Here is a 24,775-nt window from a genome sequence, read left to right as displayed (position 1 = left end):
CGGCTGCTGGACGGGGAGGGAGCCCTCCAGTGGCCGGCCAGCAGAAGTGCAGCCATTCGAAAGATACATAGTAAACATTTGGCATGATGATTCCCAAGATGTCATCAAACAAACACATGTAACTGTGGCATTTCAATCGAAACTATATTATAAATGATTTTGAATTAAAATAAAACATAAATACCACCTAATATATAGAACTTAGAATGTATATTTTTCTTTTATTTTTAAAATTGTATACAAATGCAAATCTTTTCTGATTCATGAACTAGGACTTGATGTAACAAGAGTGTAGTTTTGTTCAGGGACTGGTGTCACAAAAAAAGGAATCAGCACTTTCCTCCTCAGAGTGGTTGGTTTGGCACTGACCACCAGATGGCGCCACATCTGGGGCAAGAGGGGTGAGAGGTCAAGGTCTGTTCAGATTCATTTGTTTGGAAGAGTCACCACTCCGCCTGCCTTACTGTCGTCATTTTTGGTCAGTAGCATGATGACACAAGCATATTCATACCCATTAGACGCCTATAATAATTAAAATACAACAATTATTTTCTTTTTTTGTTTTATTGCAACAACAATGGTGCCAGAAATTGCACAGTTTGCCTATTAACAGGAACGTCCGATAAAAAGGTGAAATACAAAAACATCAAAGCAATCGATTTTTGACACAACGCTTAAACCTGAGGGTTAAATACTCGTCCACACCAGAAAATATGAATTTGAAATCTGTGCCTTGGCTGTGTTTGATGTTTGTATCCAGTATATTTGCGGAACCCAGAGGACTCGGCGCGCTGGAGGTTACAGGTTTTAAAGTCACTCGAGGCAGAAGCAGAATGAAGAACATCGAAAGAGTTACCAGGCGTTATTGCAACGGCAGACAGCAGCAGACATGTAGTGTGATGGTGACTTTCATATTAACAGAGTATATGAAATGTTTTTCATTACTTTGTGAGGAAATGCAAGTGAACATTCAGGTTGCGACAAGTTTCCAGATAAGAGTTCAGTGTATCCATGTCACACTGTGGTAACTGGACCACATCTGCACCGGACATCAACCGGTTTACTCTATTGTTAATTCTACATTGGAGTCAAATCCTTTGTTTTATTGTGTTTGTTCAAAAGCTTGTTTCTAAAAATTAAGAGCTTTTTATTTTACGGTTAAATATTCAGGAGGGGAGACTTTTGGCAGCTGGTTAAGTGGATGTTTACAGTGATCAATCACATGGACGCATCACTGACTCAATAATTTGGGAAAAGTAATCTCATTAACAGAAGGGACATATATTGCAACGTGATGAATCATGGATTAAGACAGAATCTGTCAACAGCATATCTGACGCTGTATTGACCTCAAAATGAAGACAAACGTATCAAGAACAGAGTTATCAACCACCATCAGTACAGCATCATCACAAGACGGAGAACTTGTCATTTTAGTAAAACAAATTGTCACCTGACCGTCATGACAAACAATTCTGCTTCTTGCAGGGTTGTAAAATACATCATTGAGTTGTCAGTTCTAATTACCACTCGTTTTACCAACTCACAGTTCACGGGATTTTCATAAATTACAATGCGTTCCTTTTCTGTACAGCTGGAGGCAGTTAAACAGAGATGTTTGACAATAATGTTAAAGCAGAGAAATATTGTATTCATTGCTTTTTTGTTATGTATCACAACTGCGCAACAATACCTTGGCATTAAATCTTTTGGCTTTGAAATGACAGTGTTTAAGGTCCAGTCTCAATTTGATTCCAACTTCAAATCTAATTCTGGACGTATTCAAAGAAGTGGCACACGAAGCTCATTTTAAAAGCGTCATGTACTCGTGAAAAAATGAGTCTGACTGTTCAGTTTGAAAGGAGAAACTGAAGTTTGGAACGACACTATCACAGTGAACACCGATATAAATCACAATTATATTTATAGAAAACAAAATTCATCATCTTTAGCATTTTGTTCTACAAAGTAGCGTATGCCACTGATTCACAACGACGGCGACAACGTGCGTCTCAAAGCACTAAAACTGCACCGAAAAGACTAGTGCACAGGAAAGCTGATCACTTACAAAGACACAGAGACATAATCAGTCGTCAGGTACAGTCGCCAGGTACAGACGCCAGGTACAGTCGTCAGGTGTCATGCATCAGGTAGAGTCGTCAGGTAGAGTCGTCAGGTCTCAGGTACATGCATCAGGTGTCAGGTACAGGAGTCAGGTAAAGGCGTCCGGTGTCAGGTACAGTCGTCAGGTACAGGCATCAGATGTCAGGTACAGGAGTCAGGTAAAGGCATCAGATGTCAGGTACAGTCGTCAGGTACAGGTGTCAGGTACAGGCGTCAGGAGTCAGGTACAGGCGTCAGGTACAGTCGTCAGGTAAAGGCGTCATGTGTCAGGTACAGTCGTCAGGTAAAGGCGTCAGGAGTCAGGTACAGGCGTCAGGTACAGTCGTCAGGTAAAGGCGTCATGTGTCAGGTACAGTCGTCAGGTAAAGGCGTCAGGAGTCAGGTACAGGCGTCAGGTACAGTCGTCAGGAGTCAGGTACAGGCGTCAGGTAAAGGCGTCAGGTGTCAGGTACAGGCGTCAGGTACAGGCGTCAGGTACAGTCGTCAGGTGTCAGGTACAGTCGTCAGGTAAAGGCGTCAGGAGTCAGGTACAGGCTTCAGGTACAATCGTCAGATAAAGGCGTTAGGTGTCAGGTAAAGGTGTCAGGTAAAGGCGTCAGGAGACAGGTACAGGCTTCAGGTACAGTCGTCAGGTAAAGGCGTCAGGAGTAAGGTAGAGGCATCAGGTGTCAGGTATAGTCGTCAGGTATAGGCATCAGGTGTGAGGTACAGGCGTCAGGTATAGGCATCAGGTGTCAGGTACAGTCATCAGGTAAAGGCGTCAGGAGTCAGGTACAGGCGTCAGGTACAGTCGTCAGGTAAAGGCGTCAGGAGTCAGGTACAGGCGTCAGGTACAGGTGTCAGGTACAGTCGTCAGGCGTCAGGTACAGTCGTCAAGTGTCAGGTACAGTCGTCAGGTACAGTCGTCAGGTAAAGGCGTCAGGTACAGTCGTCAGGTAAAGGCTTCAGGTACAGGCGTCAGGTACAATCATCAGGTGTCAGGTACAGTTGTCAGGTAAAGGCTTCAGGTACAGGCGTCAGGTACAATCATCAGGTGTCAGGTACAGGTGTCAGGTAAAGGCTTCAGGTACAGGCGTGAGGTACAGTCATCAGGTAAAGGCGTCAGGAGTCAGGTACAGGCGATGTATGATTGTACATTTTGGTCCCTATGAACTTGTCTTTAGTGTCCAGTAGTTATAAAGTCAAATCAAAAACTCTATAGAGAGTTTTGGTGAGTCAACACATTCATAGACAGTGGACAGTGCACTGCTGCGGAGGACTGACAGGTTGACGGACTGGTTGACTGACAGGTTGACGGACTGGTTGACTGACAGGCAGGTGTGAAGCGGAAAGGCACGAGGACACGTGAGACAGTTCTAACACACAGACCCATCACATAAAGTTAACTCACCAAAATCTGATGGTTACCCATCATTTGATGAGTTGTGTCAAAACAACTGCTTAAAAATCACTGGTCAGTTTTTTCAAGTGAAACTGATTCATAAACATATCACACCAGAGGAGCATCAGTCGGAGTGCAACAGTCGAACTGCTCAAAAAGTCATTGGAAACAAAAACAAAGTGCAACACAGATGTTGGGTCTGTAGACCGCCACAACACAGCAAACTGAAAACTCACGCACACACACACACACTGCACCAACCTGCACGGTGGTCTGATTCCATGTGATTCACTGACTGATATCCTACATATTCTTTCCGTTACTAAACTCCACAAAAAGACCAAGAGCAACAACAGATCCCAATAACAGGTACAGTGTGTGTATCAAAGTCTGATATACAGAATGCTATTCCTCTGAGCTCTTAAAAACTATTAAAACATATCAGTGAGCTACACACACACACAGTCATTTATTTGGATTTAATCCCACCTGTGCCGTCCTACTCATAAATCATGTTTCATGGGTGTTGTTGACAGAAAGAAAAAGACTAAACACCTCCAGCCTCATTTGCTGCATTTAAAAAAAAGATTAGTTTGTTGTTGTTCTAACTTCAGGACCAGCTCTACTGCCCGGTGTGTGACTGACATCATTTTGCAAAAAGGACACCGAGCAGCAGTTATACCATAAATTAAATTCATATTGAGAAGACAAAAGGTGGTGAACTCCTCGGTCAACCAGCAAACTCTACCCTGACAACCTGGGACCACGTTGTTATTAGAGCCTGACCAATACATGGGTTGGACTTTCAGATATATATCTTATGAAAACTTTTATTTTACAAAAAAAAACAATGTTAAAAAGGAGTGCACTTGTGTTTACATTTCAGTAAAAAAAGTTTTTTTAATTGTCTTAATTCAAGTTCTATATATTTGGTTGTATTTGTGTTATCTAGAATAAAGTTGATTGTTAAACCGTAAAATGTCAATGACTTTTCTTTGTCATAATGGTTTGATAACAACATCTTAGGAATTAGTCAGACTCGAACCCTGTACTGTAGGAGCACAAAGCGAAGCAGACTCCACCTGTTGTGAGGTACGTTATTTGAAGCTTGAACCTTAATGTCCATAGCAGTAAAAAATAAAACAACTAATGAATATTTATGATTTGTCCTGTCACCATATGCTACTTTGACTGTTATCATAATTATGTCACGCTGACCTCATTCACGTTTAGTGTAATGTGCATCAAACTCCCCTCTCTCTGAACTTTCTAAAAGAAGTGAGCAAAGAGAAAAACTGTAACATCATTGTGAATCTATCAGCAGGGGAACACGAGGAGCTGACGTGGACGAGCCAGCACAACACCAGTGTGAGGACTTTGGGAGGTTTTTTTCAGATAGGAAAGTGTCAGTTTTATTTTTGCCTATAAAACCGGCACATGCGTCTTTTAGATGAGTCATCAAACAGTCACTATAGCTGACAGTGAAGTGACTGTAATCAACTACAGCTTAGATAAAACACATTCAGAATAAATACACATCTTAGTCTGACCAGCTGCCCGCGCACTCAAACCATTACCATTGCAAACCTACATTACTGTATATCAAAAATGATTAAGGGGCTAATGTAAACATGATTACTTTGGATTTGTTTTATGGAAAGAGATATTGTACTGCCACTGGTTTAATGGTAGTGCTCCTACAGTCAACAAGGGGCCAGCTACACACAACTGTGAGTCGTTGCTAAGCAGGAGGCAGTGTGAGCGACTCCAGACACTAGAAACAACAAAAGCAGAAACGGCACGTCAGATTCGACAGTAACACCCTGTGTGAGAATCTCTGGTATCAGTAGCTTCACTGGTGTGGAGTTCTTCCTCCTTGAAGGCCGAGCTATAGATATACAGAGTAAGGCAAACTTGGTTTCAGGTCATTCCGACAGAGCAAAGTTTGCACCAAATGTTCCGGGGCCTTTACGTCCTCTCATTTTAAAACACAGTGTAAATGCCACAGAGCGTTTAGTGCCAACATTGAGCAGGCAATTCCCCAAGCTATGTATGTCTATAGCTCTGCTCCATGGCAGTTTGACACATCGATCAGCCTCAACTTAGTGGAAGGCTTGTTATGGTAGAGATGAAGACTGAAACCAGCCAGACACCATCAGAGCAGGCAACAAGACGCCAGAGGGACGAGAGTCAGCAACAGGAAGTAGGTGACTCTGTAAAGGTGAAGCGGAGAGAAGGCCACCATGGTGACGGCCAAGGGCAGAGGGAGGCAGGAAGTCAGAGGCAGGAGTTTACTGGAAAAGATCAGGATCAAGTTAACATTCAGCTGTTACAGGACAACAAATACAGTGAGGAACGCGTGGGATCCTACCTGCTGCAGAGTTTTAACGTGTTGCAGTTAATGAGCAGTATGTAAACAGTAACGAGAGGCACGACGTATGGCCAACAAGGGTCAGGATCCAGTTGGGTGGAATATCTGTGGAGGATCACAACGTTGGTCAAACAAAGATTTACATTTCTCATCCTGTAAAACCGCCTCACTACGCCAAGCAAGAGTTCATTTGACTTTTTTTCATTTTTTCATTTGGTACCATGCTGGAAACATTATTCTTCTAATATAGAGAAACTGATTTCGTCAAGGTATCGTTACGTGAGAGCATTCATTGATAGTTGGGCCACAACTTCAGCAAAACGTGAGCACCCCTGCTGCAACGTGAGGTTCAACAACGGTATGTATTAAAGATCCCCTCCAGTCACGTTTTAAAGTATATATAAATTATCTGATAGGCCTTTTAGTTTAACACTGTTTACCCAAAAGTAGGATTAAAAACCCTCTGAAATGAGGCTGGAAACCATCCACTCTCTCTCCCTCATTGAGGAATTCTGAGACTATGCATATTCATGATCTGCAAATAACACAGGCCACGCCCACCACAGCTGCTTGCGCTAATGACCGGTGGAAGAATGTGATCAACAAGATGTCTAGACACAACATCGGAGAGATTCAGCCATAAACTTTCACCAACTGCTAATGCTAACGCTAACTATCTGCTGACACAGCTGCCGTCCTCTTATGATGCGCTGTCTCTGCTGCACTGGAAGTTTCCAGTTTCTTTGCCTCACATTTGCATATTCAACAGCGATTGGTTTTCTGTATTTGTTACGTACCAAATCTAGTTTGCCAGGATTCGTTTGAATTTAAAATTTCATAGAAGTGAAACAGAAATCTCCTCTGCCAGGAGAGGAATGTGAAACACCAGACACAAGTCACTATGGTCAATGTCATACATGTTAGAGGACAGAGACAGAAGATCGTTCATTAAGCTGCACACATAACATTTGGAATGTGGGGGAGCTGATACACTTCATTCTAACTGAAAATTGCTAGTGACTCAATTTGGGTTAATCGTCCAAAACAAATCTGACAAATCTACTAAACTTGGGACTCATTCATTAGGGGAATTTCCTTTCCTTGTCTCTCATATGCTCCATTCAGTTCTTGTTAATACTGTACCTCAGGTTGCGGATCCAGTGGAGGAGTGACGGCGCGCTGAGCATGACGGGTAGCGTGAAGAGTGCCGACAGGCAGAGATGGAGCTGGAGGTCGTCCCTCACCTCCTGCACGGCGCACTCAGACAGCAAGGGGGCGCCGTTACATTCTTTAGACCTGCTCAAGCTGTCAGCGTCAACTGTGCCATTCGCAGCTTCATTGTGCTTCCGGGGGGCCTGGAACGGTTGTGGAGAGATTGAAAGACTTCCGAGTCGAATTCAACGATGAGAAAAATTATTTCTCTGTGTATTCTGTAAAATCTTCTGCAAGATTCTGAACCCTGGCTCTGCCTTCGCACCACTAGCAGCCACCATACCAACATGGCTCATACAACCCCCAGATGGTGGGACTGAAACCAAACAATACATATTGAAAATCTTACCAGATTCAGCATGTGACTCAAAGACCTCTCTGTCATTTGTAGCCTTAGCACCTAAAGTAAAAAAAGAACAAGCTAAATAAGCTGTACAAATTGTCCATTTACAATATTTTGCACAACACAGTGAAAATCAAACAGCTAAGATTCGGTCCGAGTCAATACACATATTAACACTGATTTAACAATTGATGCTGCAAATTCACAGCATTTTGCAAAATAATGCCTTATATCTCACCCTATAAAGGTGGAGCAGAAAGGCAGCAAAGACCGACAATGCTCCGCAGGATGTCCCGCCAATAACAGTCAGACAGAGTGTGATAAGGAGCTGGGTCCGCGGTCGCAGGGTGCCACAGTCTCTGGAGACGGATGGTCTGCAAAAAAATCAACTGTTAGAAACAGTTATTTACAGGAGAAGGGATGCCATTTAAGAAAAGACGTGTTCATGTATTATTCAGTCCAAAGACCATCTAATTACAGCTTCAAATCACATACCTCAACTTTTACGTGTGCAGCCATACCTGTGCAGTGGAGCTAATATTAATGAGACCAGCCGCATAATGAGACAGAGCACTGTGCTCCCCCAGTACGCTACAGCTGCCCCCAAGATGTACAGCAGAGGGGACAGGAGGTGGGGCCATTCTTCAACTGGTACCATGCCTTCATGAAACGTTGTATCAGGAAAGGATGCAGGGAGAACATCCATGGAGGGGAGGCACAGAGTGGACCAGACCTCTTGAAAGTGGCTACAGCTGAGGGGAGGGAGGAAGAGGAGGAGTAGCAAGAAAACAAGGGAACACCATTATCATTTACGTCCCTATTAAAAGGCAGAAGGCTGTGGGACAGGGTTGAAAGCTCTGGGAAAAAAGACTATCACACGCCATTTCAACATGAGACCACACAAGCCTACCTCAGTAAGACGTGCAGAACATAAACAGGCAGGTTGACTTTGTGAGGCTGCAGGCCTTTGCCCACCACCTGGCTCATGTCTGCCGGTCGCCTTGACTTCAGGATGGACGAGAGCTGCCCCCCGCAGGCCAGGAGCAGCGTTACAGCTGTGTACACCGGTACCATAGGACCACAGAACCGCAGTATCTGCCAGGTGACAGAGAGCAGATCAGAATCACTGTTTATGCATGACGAAGAATACATGTATGTATAGTTGACATTTTGTCTAAAGACAGTTCACCAAGATTTAAAATGTCTCAAGGTAAACAAACACGAGAAAGACACTGGCAGAGCAGTGTTGTACCTGTCCGAGCACCCTGGGTAATGAAGTCCTTATTGACACCTGAACCAGAGGGTGAAAATAATTCATCCCTAAATTAGTGATTAAAAACAATGTTTCACATAAATAATCATCACCAGGATGCGTGTGTGTAAAGGAGAGGCTGCAGCTCAGTGTAGTACCTTATACTGGCAGTTGGGGGCAGTGTGGAGCTGAAGGCGGACTGCTGAGGTGTTGTCTGGCCGACTTGTGTGCACCATCCCTGAGATCTCTGTGACTGAGGGCACACTGGTGAACAGACCACAGAGCGTCAAGACAGAAACGGTGACTGAGTCGTGTGAATGTGTGAGACGCCTGGAGACAGACGCCGACACAACTGACCTGACGGTGGTTAAAGAGTCCTCTCGAAACCACGGGGCCATTATTCTGTATACGTTAGACAATCTCTCTGCAGACAGACAGACAGACAGTCATCATGTCAACTTTCAGCACGTGTGCACGTGTGTCTGCCCATGAATAAGAACAAACGTACCTTTATGTACTTTGCACTGGCTTGCAACGTTTACTCTGAAAGCCTGATAGCCCTGATAGAAACAGAGGTGAACAACATCAGGCGACACAGCAGGAACGTGGACACAGAGTCTACATCAAACAACAAGAGTTACCTGGTGGAAGTGCTGCAGCTCGACGGTGTGCAGGAGTCCAGACGAGTTGACCGTAACGTCACTGACAGTCAAACCTGCAGAACCAACAGTTACTGAGAAGGAGCGTGTCTTTTTTCCACTCAGAGTGTTAACAATCAGTCTAAACAGTGAAAAAACCTCACCGAAGGACAGGACATGAGGTACTGGGACAGACAGCGTGTGTGACTCTTGTCTCTGCCACTCGCACTCCACCGTAAACTGAGGAACAGACAACGTTTGCTTCTTAGACCGTCTGTTATTCTGGAAACATTTGCTGGGTTGACTCGGTTTTATTGGAGCCCGACTGATTCTGGAAATTCAGTTTTATACATATATATATATATATGTCAATCCCAGCTAACATTGGGCGAGAGGGGGGTTCACCCTGGACAGGTCGCCAGCCTATCGCAGGGCCACATACAGAGACGGACAACCAGTCACTCACATTCACAACCACTCTCCATATAACCTTACCCTATTCTGCATATCTTTGGACTGTGGGAGGAAGCCGGAGAACCCGGAAAGAACCCACGCATACACGGGGAGAACATGCAAACTCCACACGAAAGTGCTAACCACTACTCCACCGTGTAGCCCACTATATATATATATATATATATATATATATATATATACATATTTATATATATAGTCATTGGTATTTTGTCTAGCGATTCTACGTTCCATTTTTAATTAAATTGATCTTCACTAATCATGAATTTATTTCCGTATCAAGGTTTATCAAACTTCATGAGTGAAGTCACTGGTAAAACGTCTGATGTCCAATCTACTGTGTATGATCTGCTCTATCAAGCTGGCTATGAAATTCTTAACATTTTCACAGATTGCATCCTTCATCCAGACAGTAGTACCTACCTGTCTGCCATTGAGGTTAGAGGCCGAAACCACTAGATGAGTAACTGAAGACAAGTCGCTGAGACTCAGAATCAGGACCTGAGGAGGACAACAGACAGTTAGAAGAGACTCAGACTGGAGAGGACAGTGTCGCGTCTCTGGAGGATTATCACCTTGTACGGAGGCAGGAGCTCCGTTCCCATGGACAGATCCACAGCACGCACACTGCAGAATTCAAAGAACACGAATGAAGCACAAAGGAAACACATACGCCATCAACATAACCATAAAATAAATTATAATTATCCAGTGATAACTGCAGAAAAATCAGAGTGGGGGAAAAAATCAAGATCTTGATTGAAATGGAGTTGAGAGAGAGAGATTCTCTACTATCATATTCTTACCATGATGAAACATTCTTGTGCACGCAGCCATACACCCAGCTACTCATCTCCTGTTAGGGAACACAATATCAATATAACTCGTTTTAATGACTTTTTTGTTTTTGTCATTCGTCAACAGACGAGAACTAACTGTTTTCCTTTGTGCATTATCTTCAATCTGGTCTCGTCTGTCTATATATTTTTCACATTCATGTGAATTGATACAATTAATATGATTTTTTAGCCAATCTGTCGACACTAAATAATCCATAATGAAGTGAAAATGTGTCAAAAATCTTTGCAAATGTATCAAAACTGTAATCTGGTGTTTAAATAAGTCTTCAGACTTTTAGTTCAGTACTTTGGCAGCAATCACAGCTTGAAGTCTTTAAAGTTCATCTTATTTTATCGGCAGATCCTCTCAATCAACATCAGATTGGATGAAATGCCATCCTCTCTCCACAGATGTTGAATGAGCAGGAGTCTGGAGTTTAGTTGGACGATTCAAGGACAGTCGTTCAGAAACTTGTACCACAGCTCCCCTCGTGTCGTCTTGGCTATGTGCCTCAGATCACTGCTGTGCTGAAAGGTGAACCGCCTCTCCAATCTTAGGTTGTGCCCTCTGGAGCAGATTTTCTTCAAGGACCTCTCTCTGTATTCGGCTGCATTGATTGTTCCCTCACTTCTGACCAGTCTCCCTGTCCCCGCTGCGGAGAAGCACCACCACGGCATAATGCTGCCAGCACCACGCTTTATTATCCACTTCAACACAAAGTGTGCAGAAAGTGAACACTTTGAGAAGCCACTGGACTGGAAACCAAAAGGGACGCAACACTACTCACCAAGTTGCTGCTCCGGCAGTAGAAATGGCTGTAGGCTTTCCTGCGACTCGAGAGGGCAAACATGAAATATTTCACCTGTCCTTCCTGTTGACAGAGAGCAACGCTGACCACAACTGGGATCCAACAACCAGTGACACATGACTAGACATTTGTCTGTGTGACTTCATTTTTTTTGTATCTAATGAGAAAAGGAAATGTTATCATTTGCTCCAGTAAAAAGGCTACGGTGAAGCAGTGAACATAAAAATGCATCTGTATCCTTTTTCCACTGCAGGCAAGGAATTCATTTCTTATTTTTCTATAAAGTTTGGTACCTTTGGTGCGCTGTAAGCCAGACGCAATGTGTTCACTTCACTCCACACTTCAGGGAAATCTAGACAAAGTGAACGAACAGGTATTATAGCAGTAAAACATTTGATTCTTTATTATTGTCACTCTACTTCATTAAGTTCATGAAAAATCCAAATGCTTTGAAAATAGTGTACAGTAAAGGAACATGAACAGAACGGTGCATGTATCCGTATTAAGTATTAAGTGTTTCTCTCTAACCTAAGGTTGAGATGGACGTGTCCGGAGTTTCTCCCACCATCCTAACAGGATGTCTGACGAAGTGGTGGTTCAGTACAGACATTTTCTTCTCCGGGTCGTCTGTGAACTAATAGGAACACACTGATTAGATGGGAAACAGATGATGTGCTTAAATGAATGCTTGTCAGAGATGTAACATGCCTTGGGCTTTGATCATTGGGTGGCTGCACAACTTCTGCATGCAAAATATATAATGTTTATTTGCATGTGTGTGTTTGTTCTGACCTGTCGGGTCTCAGGATCGATGAGGTCGAAGAATGCCCTGACAGTAGCAAGAACAAGCTCTTTGCACCTGGAACACCAAGACATGTAGGTGGCATATGAGTGAGCTGAATAAAATCGAAAAATTTGTGCAGGATAATACACAGTCTGCAAAATCATAATATCAAACTCTTTTACCAAACGATGGAGAGGTGGTCAGTGGACACCCATGTCCTGGGAACTGCAGTTGCCTTGATAAGATAAAAAGAGACTGAAATATAAAATAGAGCAGTGCAGGATAATTCTCTGGCACACCATAGTCCCAGAAACTTTTAGTATTGTCTGCCTTGTGTCTAACAAGGCAAAAAATATATTATCCCCGGAGAAATTTTGACCCCGTACCTTCGGTTACAATGCAGGGGAAGTGTCTCCGTTCCTAAAAAATTACCCTGACTTTCAGAAAAAGTTCCAGTGATGGAAATGCTACTCAACCATAAGACCAAGTGCCACTTTACCAATTAACAGACAAATCTTACCACCAGGGACAGCTTATTGGGGTCTCCTGGAGGACACGGTAGGGATGTTAGACCTGACCGGACTTGGTAGTCACGGTAACCACCCCCAACAGACAGGACTGTGATGTTTCTGAGCTTGTTCGCCTGCTTCAACCACTTCTGTTTCACTGCAGAGTAGAAATCTGCAGAGAACAGGGGCGGAGACATGTGTTTTATATTAGTGAACAGTTTTATTTTATGTTTACAGGCACAAATGAGTCACCACCACATTCAGGAACAAAACACACCACTTAGGAATCTTGAATTTAAAGGGAGAAATGTTCTGTGACTGCATTTTGTGGTTTTTTAATCATTTGCTAGTTCAAGCACCATAAAGTGGTTATCATACCAGTTGAACGACTGATTAGCTCCTCCTCCTCTCTGCTTCAAAGTAGGTCAGGACAGTGAAACTCAATGAGGACGTAACTCGGAGCCAACAGTGTCTCTGTATGTACCAGTTACGACTGAGACAGGAGAGGTGGTCTTACCCAGCAGGTACGGGTCCAGGGCCAGTACTGGAGCCAGGTGGGGAGAGGCCTGGGTGAGGATGAGGCCCACCAGGTTGGTGTTGAAGCGGGGCAAAGTGAAGAGCGCCCGGGCCACCACTCCTCCCATGGAGTGGCCCACGAGCACCACACTCTGGGGAGGGTTCTTCAGATGCTGGAACACCGACAAAGAGAGAAAACGCTTATTGCACCTTTTCATCCTTTATAAAATGAAAAGCATCCGAGGAGTGATGCATAACCGGCAAGTGAGATGTGTATATCCAAATCAGGCAATTCTAACTTTTTTTATACTGTAATAATGCCATTTCATATTGACATAATCATCATCATGATGTCATTTATACCACGTGATGATGAATGATTGGTTAATCTCAGTAAGATGTAGATTGTGCCTCTATTGTCACTGGTTGCAAAAGTGAATGCATTACTACACTATATGATGTCATTTTCTGAATTCATAATGATGCCATAATGAACTCATTCCCACCAGAAGATCATAAATTATGCAGACACAGTATTTTTCTTTGTGTTCATGAAGAAAATTGCAAATATATCAAATATCTCAACAAAACAAAAACCGGTACGAAACAAAATAGTAGTCAAAAACTATTTGTGTATGCAATATGTTGTATTTAGGTTATTCATATGAAAGAGGCAGGCCATAAAGGATTTTTGCTTCATCTTGCTTCTTTTGCGTTCATGGAATGTGTATATAAGTATAGATGTATTGTTTGTTTTGTAAAATTGTTTTGGGTTACACTGAAATGAAAGAAAGAAATTATTATGAAATTAAATGAAAATGTCTATACATACTTTTTTTCTGTTCTCTTGCGTCTCAGTTTTTTCTTTCATATATTTTCTGTTATTTCATTATGTGTTTTTCGTTGTCAGTGACTTGAATGTATGTGATTTCATATTAGCACCCTTCATGTCTTCTTCATGATGTCACTATCATGTGGCATCATATGATGGGGAACATTTTTTCTTTGTAACACCCCCCCTCCCCTTGCAGTGAACGCAATTGCAAAACCATGTAATATACTGATGATGTGTATGTTAATAGACATACATATTTAAATGGAATCTAACAATGTTATTTATGTATTGTTAACATATGTATTAAATATGTTAACTGTGTATTTTGATTGCAATCTTTAGTGCTGGCTTCTTTGGACTTAGGTCAACTTTTTTTTTTAACTGCACGACACACAATTTAGAAGGATTAACTAAATGCCAACAAATTTAAATTTATAAGTGATGGAATTTGATATGCACCCCTCACAGTGTAATATCACACCTCCAGCAATACGGAGAATGTAACCCTCTCTGACGACAGGATGATATTTGAGCCCTGACCTTGTACAGTCTCAGGATGGCTTTAATGCTCTCATGCAGGAAGTGAGTCTGCCGGAGCAGACTGCCACCGTAAAGGGCCACCAGCTCCTCGTTGAAGTCCACGGTGAAGACGTTGAAGTGGAGGCCTCCCTCCATGTTTTCAGCCTTCCTCAAGGCCACCGAGCCCAGGGAGCGAGCTGCGGCCAGAGGAGAAGACATGTGATGATGTCAGATCATAAGAATAATAATAATAAAACAAGCGTGTGTTTTTTTACAGACGGCTTTGGGTGAAATATACATATGTGGACTCTGGGGTCAATGGTAATCCTAAAGAGGTCACCACGAAATGATCAGCTTAATGCTACTTTGCTGATTGACGTAAAAAAAATTCATGACCTAAAAATCTATAGTATCGGCCGATATTAGCCTTTCACAGACATATCGGTATCCGCAGATATTTCAAGAGTGATCTGATTTGAGCCTTTAAATGTGCATTTATGTTTTACATTTTATGTAAAATAAATGTTTGTTATAAGTTCTATGTATCTGGTTGTATTTGTATTCTTAATTTATAGTTATTTATGATAAAGTTCATAAACTAAAAAAGACTAATTTGTTTCCAACTTATATATGATAATCAAAATTAAAATCTATCTCTTTTAATCCTTTCAAAAGTTTAATAAAGCCTTTACTGAACAATGGAGGAATTATTCTATATTCACTGTAGATCACTCCTGTAAAAAGACTGTTAGTCTCTATACTTATTGACTTACCTGTCCTGTCTCTGCAACAATTCACAAATCAATAGATTCATTAGTAATTTTCAAGCACTGTAGTTTGTAATCAAACATTTCTTAACCGGTATAAAATAGTGCATTTGTTCTGTAATGTTTCAGGCTCAGATAAATCCACTATTAGAGCTCTCGTGATTATTTACAGGAGCAGAGCTCTAGATAGGCTACATGTGCACTGTGTTTGTGTGCATGAGAAATTCAAGTTATTAAACATGTGTAAAAGATTTTGAATTTATATATAGATATATATATTTGTATGTGTGAACAAAATCTGTGAATAGATCAGTGGAGAGGTTACTAAAAGTAATCTGTGTGCATTACAAGGTCAAAAATGTACAGACTCCAATTGGATCCCACAGGAGGATTATACAGCAAATGATACAAGAAAGATTGATACATGATCTAATGTTTATGTGAACAGTGAATCACGTACAATTCAGACTGTAGAAGCCTGACTTTGTGGTATATAAAGCTTCTACATCCACTGTCTTAAAAGACTGGAAGCTTGTATGCAAACTTGTGGAGGACAATCTTGTATGCTCGCCAGTCAGGCAGCTTTAATGTCCTCAAACAATCTCAACATTATGGAAGCCTATAGGGGACTTAATTCAAATGAAAATGTAAATGTGAAAATGAAAAAGTAATTCCACAATAGCAATATAATTTAAAAAAAAAACTCCATTTGACTTTTCATTTTCAATGACTTAGCCTGCACTTCAGTGGACAATATGTAAATGCAATAGGTGCATTTAAAAGTCATAGCGTTTTAAATTTACATGTTACTACGCTCTTAGAATTTGTATTTGAAAATGCAATCCGTCAGTCCTCTCGTCAAGGCAGGTCTTCAGTAAGGATGCAACACACCATAAGCTGCCTTTCTGGAACCTGTTGCCAGAGACTGACAAGCTCCACAGCGCCAAGCGGAACCTGTTACCTGACTCACGTCATGCATGATGGCGAAGTCCGCAGCGCTGCTACTCTGAGAGGCTGCAGAGGCCATGGAGCAGCAACATTCACATATTGCTAGCTTGAATGGAAAATTAGGATGCATTGTTTATATTGCATTTACATTTGAATATTGTCCACTGATGAGCAGGTTAAGTCTTTGAAAATGAAAAGTCAAATTTTCATATCAATTTTAATGTTGTTATCAAATTGAATTATCATTTGTGATATAGTCACAGAATGCCCATACAAGGATATGAAAATGAAAATGAAATTTGGATTATTGCATTTTCATTGACATTTCTACTCAAAAGACACACACATTTGTGGAAAATTATAATGTAATTGTGCAATTACATTTTCATTTTCACATTTACATTATCATTTGAATCAGGGCCCCTATTGGCTTCCCTAATAGTTGTTGTTGTTGTCTCCCTTTGCCGTGTACAGATTCAAATGCCAATACAGACAAACTGTTCAGGAACGAAACCACCATTAACTCAGAGCACCTACCTTGTTTATAACTGCCAGCATTTCCCGGCAGGAAGAGCACAGGGGCTCCGGTGAGTTTGAGCGCTCGGGTCTCCTGGGCATAGACCCCCTCTCCATACAGGTAGAGCCCGTACGCTGGGTACAGTCTGGCCACACGACGGGGCAGAGCCACGCGCTGCCAATCACAGACACACAGCCACAGGTCAGAAGGTAGACATTTACATTCAAGCACTTACAGTGTATTAACCTTTAATGACGCACACAAACACCTCACATGTTTGAGTTGTACAGACCTAAAACACCTCCCTGTGTTACATTCTCCATAAACCTAATTTTGATTTTATGTAAGAGGTGACATAATGGTGAAGAACCGCCAACAGCATCCTGTGAGGTTGGTAAAGTCCACTTCATCTGTACCAGGCGAGAGTGCAGCCCTTTGTCATAGACAGCAGTGACATGTACTGTACAAGTGTAAGACTACATCTGGGGCGAGGTAATATTGCTCGAAACAGAAATGATTAGTCGATTGATCTCGGTATCAGGGAGAAAATTGTGACAGATGCTTTTCATTTCTTTCTGACATTTGTTAGACCAAGGAATCCCAGTGAGAGATTAGCTGGGACTCTATACGACTGGTCCATTCATCTTCAAACAGAATCATTTCCCCTGTAAAGCAGACAAGAAATAAAACCCTTTCACAGTATTTCAATAGGTAACATCCAGTACAACATCACGATGTGTTATGACCACTACAACTACTACTGTAGGTCAGCTGTCAGACTTGGTTTCCCCCACCTTGCTTCATACATGTGCCCTCCGCCCTGCAGTCATCACAAACACCACCACGGACCAACTGTACAGACCATGTCCATAAGCATCATAAACAAAGCAAAATATTCCCTACCTCCCTAACACCATGACAAAAAAAAAGTATCATCTCCTGTGTGAAGACTAGGGGTTTCCCAATACCTATATTCAATATCGGTATCGGGACAATATTGGTCAAAATGACTGGATCGATATCGGAAGAAATAAGAAGTAAAATCCGGTTCGATACATTACAGTAAACATACCAGATAAATGCCTATTTACATATCTACTAAGCCTTGAACGACATTCCGCCATCATATTTTGATGTTTGACAATTTGTAATTGTTTAATTAACAGTTTACAGTTCAATTTGTTTTTTGCTTGTTTGAACAGTGCTGACCAAAAAATAATTCTGCCTAAAGTTCTGTGAGAAATAAAACCGCAGTATTCCATAACTCAGTCATGTTGCTGTACAGTGTGTCTTCCTTTAAGGACTTGATTATTTGTCTTACAGTTGAGTATGAAGTTTTAGATGCTTGGTTAAGCAAAGTGCATCCTCAGCAATACATTATAAATATTCTATTTTAAGAATGGGGAAAAGGTTGTATCAGATTAGTATCGGATCGGTTTCGGCAGATACTCAAGGGTTGCAGGATCCGTATCGTCCCTCCCTAGTGAAGACAGATTCATGTCCATACATACTGAAGGGCACGCGGGGGGTGGGGGGTGGGGGGGCACACGTCCGATCGGATGGCGTCCCGCCTCCGGCCGAGACAGGTGCACGTGTGGTGTCAACAGTAACAACCGGAATGTGGTTCACGCCCTCCGCCTGACGTCACTTGTGTCCGTCAGTCAGGTAGCGTTGTCGGATTTCAATCCAGGAACTAGCTTCAGCTGCGTCTGACTGTGATGATGATGATGATGATGATGTCGTCCGAACCCTTCAGTCATGTCATGTCATGTCATGTCATGTCATGTCATGTCATGTCTCTGGCCAAAACACCGAGCGCGCGCGCGTGTGTGTGTGCTCACCCGGTACTCTGGGTATTCGAACATGTAGGTCATACTGCATCTGTTCTCCTCGCAGCCCGTCAGCAGCTCCCGCAGCCCGAGCGCCAGCAGCCCCAGGGCGACACAGTAGAAGGCCCCGGAGCCGAGTGTCATGGTTCCGTCCTCCGTCGCTGGCTCTCACATATCACAGGTGTTGGTCCGCCACGGTTTCACTCCTCATCCTGCGAGCTGCCTGCGGGGGGAAGACACACCTCCGAGTGGCGCCGCGCCCCGCCCCGCCCTGACGTCATACGTTCTTCTTCTCTTCTTCTTTTATGGCGGTTGGCGAACAACTTTTAGATGCGCATTACCGCCACCTTCTGAAATGGAGTGTGGATCAGAAAGCCAAAAAAATTATAATTAAATAAACCCCACCCAGAAACAAACAAACAAAAGAAGTAAAAGAAAATAACAGAAAAATATCTAGTCTATATTCTTCTAATAATTCTGGTCTTTTCCAAGAAAATAAATACTGCTCTATATCCCACATGCCCTGAGTTCATCTGTATAATTTCTTTTATATTAAATTTGATTTGTTCTCTTTCTAGTTTATGTTGTAAAATCTGCCTTTCCTGCTGATATTTTGGGCAATAAATAATGACATGCTCTACTGTTTCTTGACTACTACATTCTTCACACATACCAGTCTCATGATTTCCAATTCAATTCAACGTACTATTTAACCCAGTATGCCCAAATCTAATTCTGGAAATTATGTCCTCTTCCTTTTCATTCCTACTTATTTCTCTCATTACTCCGACCTCCTTTTGGATACTGTAGAACCATCTTCCTTTAGTTTCCCTGTTCCATTTCTACTGCCACTTCTTTTTCATTTCTGCTTTCACTGTGCTTTTAACCTCAACCTTACTATAATTTACTACCATATTTACTTCTCCTTTTTTTGTTGCACTTTTTGCATATTTATCTGCCAATTCATTTCCATCGACACCTATATGAGCTGGGACTCAGATGAACTTTACAGTTACTCCTGCCTTGTTTATTCTGTACACAGTTTGGGCTATCTCCAGCATTATGTCCTGTCTTGCTTCTGACTGCATGTTTATGAAACTGGTTAATGAACTGCTTGAATCTGATCCTATTACCACTTTGTTTGGTTTACAATTTTCTGTCCATTCTAGGGCTAAAAGAAGAGCCAACATTTCCCCTGTAAATACTGAAAGTTCATTATTAACTCTTTTATTTGACATGACATTCAACTCTGGGATAATGAATGCAATTCCCACTTTATTATTGTCTGTTTTTGAAGCATCAGTAAATATTTGAATAAATCCAGAATAATATTCCTCTAGGTACTTGTTAACCTGGTGTTTATCTATACCTTTTTCTTTCTTCCATATTAACAGGTGCATGTCAACCACTAAACTCTCTAGTTACCAAGGTGGAACATTGGAGAACAGTACAGTGGGCCTCAACATTAATTCCCCTATCCCTATTTCCTTAACTTCGTCTCCTATCGTCCACCCAAAGCTCTTGATCTGTCGTTTCTCCTTCTCTTGACATATTTGTAACACCTTCTGTGTATGGTTACTCCCCTTATGACCCTTTAAGTTTGCCCAATAGTTTAACGCAATCTGATTCCTCCTGATTTCTAATGGCAGTTCATTCATCTCCACTTGCCAGGCTGATAGTGGGGTTGTTTTAATAGCTCCACAGCAGAGTCTCAAGGCCTGATATTGAATTGTATCTAACTTTTGTAATAATGTTTTTGATGCAGACTGGTAAACTATGCAGCCATAATCTATCACTGCCCTGATTAGTCCAATATATACAGTTTTCAAAGAAATCCTACTTGCCCCCCATTCTCTACCTCTCAGACATCTTACAATATTCAGTATTCTTTTACATTTTTCAACAATTTTCTTTATGAGTTGACCAAGTGAAATTCTTGTCAAACCATATCCCTAGATATTTAAAACACTCAACTCTCTGTGAGCCTTCGCCATGAACTTTAATTTTAATCTGTTTCTGAATTATTCTTTTTGTGAAATAAACCACTTTTGTTTCTGCCACTGAAAACCTAAAACCCCATTCCAGGGCCCAATCCTCTACGTTCCCTATCTCCTCTTGCATTTTACTAACCATATATTCTATATTCCTTCCCCTTTTCCACATAACTCCATCATCTGCAAATAATGCAACATCTATAGACCTATCAACCCTGCTGAACACTTAATTTATCATAATTGAAAACAGAATAGGAGTAACTATACTCCCCTGGGGAGTTCCATTTTCCACTACCAATTTGCTACTAAATTCTTTCCCTATTTTAACTGTTATTAACCTATCTGTTAAAAAAGTTTTTAATCCATTTATACATTCTCCCTTTTATTCCCATTTTATATAATTTGATCATCAATCATTGTTTCCATAACATGTCATACTCCTTTTCAACATCAAAAAAATTGATATTATACTTTCTTTGTTAACTTGAGCTTTTCTAATTTCCTTTTCTAAACATAATGATGGATCTACTGTACTTCTTCCCTTTCTAAATCCACTATGGTAATCTTTTATTAAATCCTTAGTCTCTAAATAATACTTTAATCTTTCATTCATCATTTTTTCCATAACCTTTCCTACATGTGAAGTCAATGCAATCGGTCTATAACTTTCTGGTAAACTCGGATCCATACCTGGTCTACATATAACTGATTCTTTCCATTGTTTTGGCAAACATCCCTCTCCCCATATCTTATTATACAACTTCAATAATATTTGTTTTACTCCACTCACTTGAATTATTTAACATTCAATAACTTATTTGATAATTCCCTGGCGTTGTTTTCCCTGATTTCCTTATAGCATTATTTAGTTCTCTTATTGTAAACATTATATTTATAGTTACTTCATCTTCCTTATCATCCTGCCTTTCTTCTATATTTTTTCTTGCTGTTCTCATCCTCTGTCTCTTTTCCTTATTATTAAAATTTTCAGTAATATGTACCTTAACTAATGTCTTCACCAATAACTCGGTTTTATCCTTATCTTCTATTACTATCTTTTCTCCGTCTTTCATTATGGGATAACCATATTCTTTCCTCTTAATCATCCCCCAAACTCGATCTAATGGAGTTGTTCTTCTTAAGGAGTCGCAGTACTTCCTCCAAAATTTTTTTTTAACTCTCTTTATTGTTTTCCTATTTATTGCCTGCTTTCTTTTGTATTCAATCAAATTTAGAAAATTGTGGGGGGGTTTTCAAGATTTTAAATGCCTTATTTCGATCTTTAATTGCATTAATGCATTCTTGTGTCCACCATGGAACTATCTTATTTCTTTTACTACCACTTCTTTTTGGTATTGATTCTTTTGCTGCTACTAGGATAATACTGCTTATTTCTTCATTAAGATCATCAACTGTCTGTTAAATCGTCTTTTTCACCCCCATACTGTGCTTTGTGACTTGAAATCCCCACACCAGATAATTTTACCTCTCCACTGTTCCAATACTGATTCTAGTTTTCCTTTCTCTAACTTCTTGCATGGATTGTAAACGTTAATTATTTTCATACTTTCTTTCTTGTTCCATATTTCAATAACTATTACTTCTAATTCTTTTATTGTATCTAACCTTCTATAGTTTATACCTTCTTTTACAAATATTGCACACCCTCCAACATTTCCATTATTTCTATCTTTGCGTATTGTATTATATCCTTTAATAATAAACTCCAATGTTGGTTTGAGCCATGTCTCCTGAATGCATATGATATCAGTTTTTTTTCCTAATTTGTCAATGTATCCTTTAAACTCCTGTCCATTAGTTATTAGACTCCTGGCATTCCACTAAAGAACCAACATTAGGGTGTATTTTGAGAAGCTGCCTCTGAGTTCCCTTCACCTTGACTAAGGTCAGCATGCTCTGAACAGTTGATGACGTATGCTTAAAATAGCAGCAGTCTGTCCGTTGGTATTCCTGTGTTTTCCTTATTTTCCTGTATATGACCTAGATGTGTCTGATCTGAACCCAAGCTTGTCTCACACATGTTCTGGTTGCTCCCTTCTTCTCTTCTTTCACTGTTACATATCTTTACAGCCTCTGCATATGTTGCTTTCCGTTCTGTTTTTACTTGCTGAACTTGTACTGCCTGTTTCCTGACTATCCATCCGCCATAAGCTGCTGTGTGGTTGCCTCCAGTTACAGCATTTAACTGTATCATTCCTCCCACATTCTCCATATGTATGTTCTCCTCCACATCTTCCCCATCTCTGTTTCCCCTTACATACATTAGCAGTATGTCCATATTGCTGACATTTATAGCATCTTAGCAGACGGGGAACATACTCTCTAACATTGAAACACATGTATCCTATCATCACTTTTCCTGGAAGCACCTCTTCTTTAAAGTGTATCAGCACCGATTCACTGTCGGTTTTCTCTCCGTTCCTGAAAGCCTGCATGCGTCTAATTTCTGTCACTGTTCCTCCTCTCATCACTTTCCTTAGATCGGCTAGATTCTCTCCAATGGGCATTCCTGAATCTACTCCCCTAGTTCCTCTCTTCTCACCAATTATATTTCTTTTTTACACACAAAATTCAATTTCATTACTTATTTCTCTGCTCAACAAGTTTCCACCACGCAGTACTTTCACCATTTCAATTACCCGATCGCCTTTTTCAGTCCTGTTGTCAGAGTGATTGGACTCACTGACGTTATCTCGTTACCGGCTTAAATTTAAGAATTACTTTAAATTCCTTCATCGTATTCTTTTTCCTGGCGTATCTCCCTTCCTCCTCTTCTACTGGTCGTTTTTTGTTATCCTTTCTCCCTCCTCCTCCTTTTCTACTTGCACTCTTTTCCCATTCCGATTCCACATCTTCGTCCTCCGACCCTTCATTCATATTTCCATTCTGATCCAGTCACAAATCAGATTGTGCCACTAACCACAGAATCCAACCTTCGCGCCAACGTTCTCTCTCGCTCTCTCCACTCCACTTCCGTGTCTCAGTCGCCTCATATACGTTCTTCTTCTTCTTCGTCTTCTTCGTCTTCTTCTTTTTCTTCTTCTTTTCCTTGGGGTTTTATTTGCGGGTGGCAAACAACGTAATGGCGCACTACCGCCACCTAGTGGTTAAGACTGTGAATCAGGATATCTATAGAGAGCCTACATTGTTTAAAATTTTAAATAACAATGATAATAAATGGTTGAAATGCTCACCATCAAATGTTGTTCTCCAGAGATACTGAAAGAAAAGTAAATAACATTTCTGTTATCATTAAAAGGAGGATTGGATGGAGGAAAATACTTCTCATCTCTCCTCCTATACAGTCACATGAACTGCCAGGACTTCATTCACCATTTACTTATATATATATTTAGAGTGCAGCATGTATATCAGATGAAATATGTTGATTTGAACCATGTGACACTGATATTTGTCTTTGATCATTTGTGAAAGTCTTTTAAGTACCTTGCCACTTAGATCCATCTAACATTTTCGATTTCATTTATATTTATAAATATCTTTATTTTCACTTAAGTCACTGTCAAAGACCAAACTGTATGTAATATTGTAGATTTAAAAAAAATGATGAGCCACATGTAGTTTGGTGCTGGAGCCAGTCCCAGCTAACATTGAGCGAGAGGCGGGGTACACCCTGGACAGGTCGCCAGCCTATCACAGGGCCACATACAGAGACGGACTATAAATATGTTGATGTGTGAAAATTGAAGACTCGTCTTTGTGTCATTTATTCAGTTTTCTAGTCTGGTAAAGTTAATTGACAGAATCGGACTTTCCCGCTCAATAACTTGTAAAGGAAACGTGCTATAAACGCAAGCGTAGCCTCTTCCCAATCAGAATTGTGTACACAATGAGCTACAGTAACAAAATGAGCTACACAAAAATTATCTAAAAGCATTTTTTTGTCCAAAATAAGAGGTGAAGTGTGGCCATGGGAAGTCCATTTTTGTCTGTGGTGACTTTGGTAACTACAGTTAAGAGCAGTGAACCTATTGATTTTTTTGTGGAGCTCGTCTTTTCGGCGATGCACTTTGCAGACGGTCCCTGGGCACTCCCCTCACACGCGTCTCGCCGCCGCTGCACATAGAGACAC

General features: G+C 41.1%; 1 protein-coding gene across 2 annotated transcripts; it reads right to left on the bottom strand.

Moving 5' to 3' along the window:
* Window positions 1-545: 545 nt before the first annotated feature.
* pgap1 (post-GPI attachment to proteins inositol deacylase 1) lies at window positions 546-23,760 on the bottom strand. Of its 2 annotated transcripts, none has more exons than XM_047337201.1 (27): window positions 23,603-23,760; window positions 18,680-19,017; window positions 16,859-17,012; window positions 14,628-14,803; window positions 13,254-13,425; window positions 12,748-12,908; window positions 12,410-12,462; window positions 12,236-12,302; window positions 11,972-12,077; window positions 11,737-11,795; window positions 11,423-11,506; window positions 10,602-10,651; window positions 10,371-10,422; window positions 10,219-10,296; window positions 9,486-9,561; window positions 9,325-9,398; window positions 9,192-9,243; window positions 9,041-9,107; window positions 8,842-8,947; window positions 8,684-8,722; window positions 8,342-8,526; window positions 7,953-8,183; window positions 7,670-7,805; window positions 7,438-7,488; window positions 7,020-7,231; window positions 5,877-5,981; window positions 546-5,799 (listed from the first exon to the last, which is right to left on the bottom strand). In XM_047337201.1, exons 2-27 carry the CDS (start codon window positions 18,809-18,811, stop codon window positions 5,661-5,663), a joined length of 2,817 nt encoding a protein of 938 aa, XP_047193157.1. In that variant the 5' UTR covers window positions 18,812-19,017; window positions 23,603-23,760; the 3' UTR covers window positions 546-5,660. The 2 variants fall into 2 exon arrangements, with proteins under 2 accessions (XP_047193157.1, XP_035459964.2); XM_035604071.2 differs by having other exon boundaries at window positions 23,322-23,752.
* Between the last annotated feature and the right edge of the window lie 1,015 nt (window positions 23,761-24,775).

Source organism: Scophthalmus maximus, chromosome 14 (assembly GCF_022379125.1).
Source record: "Scophthalmus maximus strain ysfricsl-2021 chromosome 14, ASM2237912v1, whole genome shotgun sequence".
Taxonomy (NCBI): Eukaryota; Metazoa; Chordata; class Actinopteri; order Pleuronectiformes; family Scophthalmidae; genus Scophthalmus; species Scophthalmus maximus.
The sequence above is the reverse complement of the archived record's forward strand: the minus strand, read 5'-3'. Positions and strand labels throughout refer to the sequence as shown.

Bases quoted from the DNA above. Each gene is read 5' to 3' on its own strand.
- pgap1 (XM_047337201.1), bottom strand. From the start codon at position 18,811: ATGACACTCGGCTCCGGGGCCTTCTACTGTGTCGCCCTGGGGCTGCTG. The intron at 9,244-9,324 runs GTAACTCTTGTT...TGTTTCTATCAG, and splicing joins AGCTGCAGCACTTCCACCAG to GGCTATCAGGCTTTCAGAGT. The intron at 7,806-7,952 runs GTATGGCTGCAC...ATTTTTTTGCAG, and splicing joins ATATTAGCTCCACTGCACAG to ACCATCCGTCTCCAGAGACT.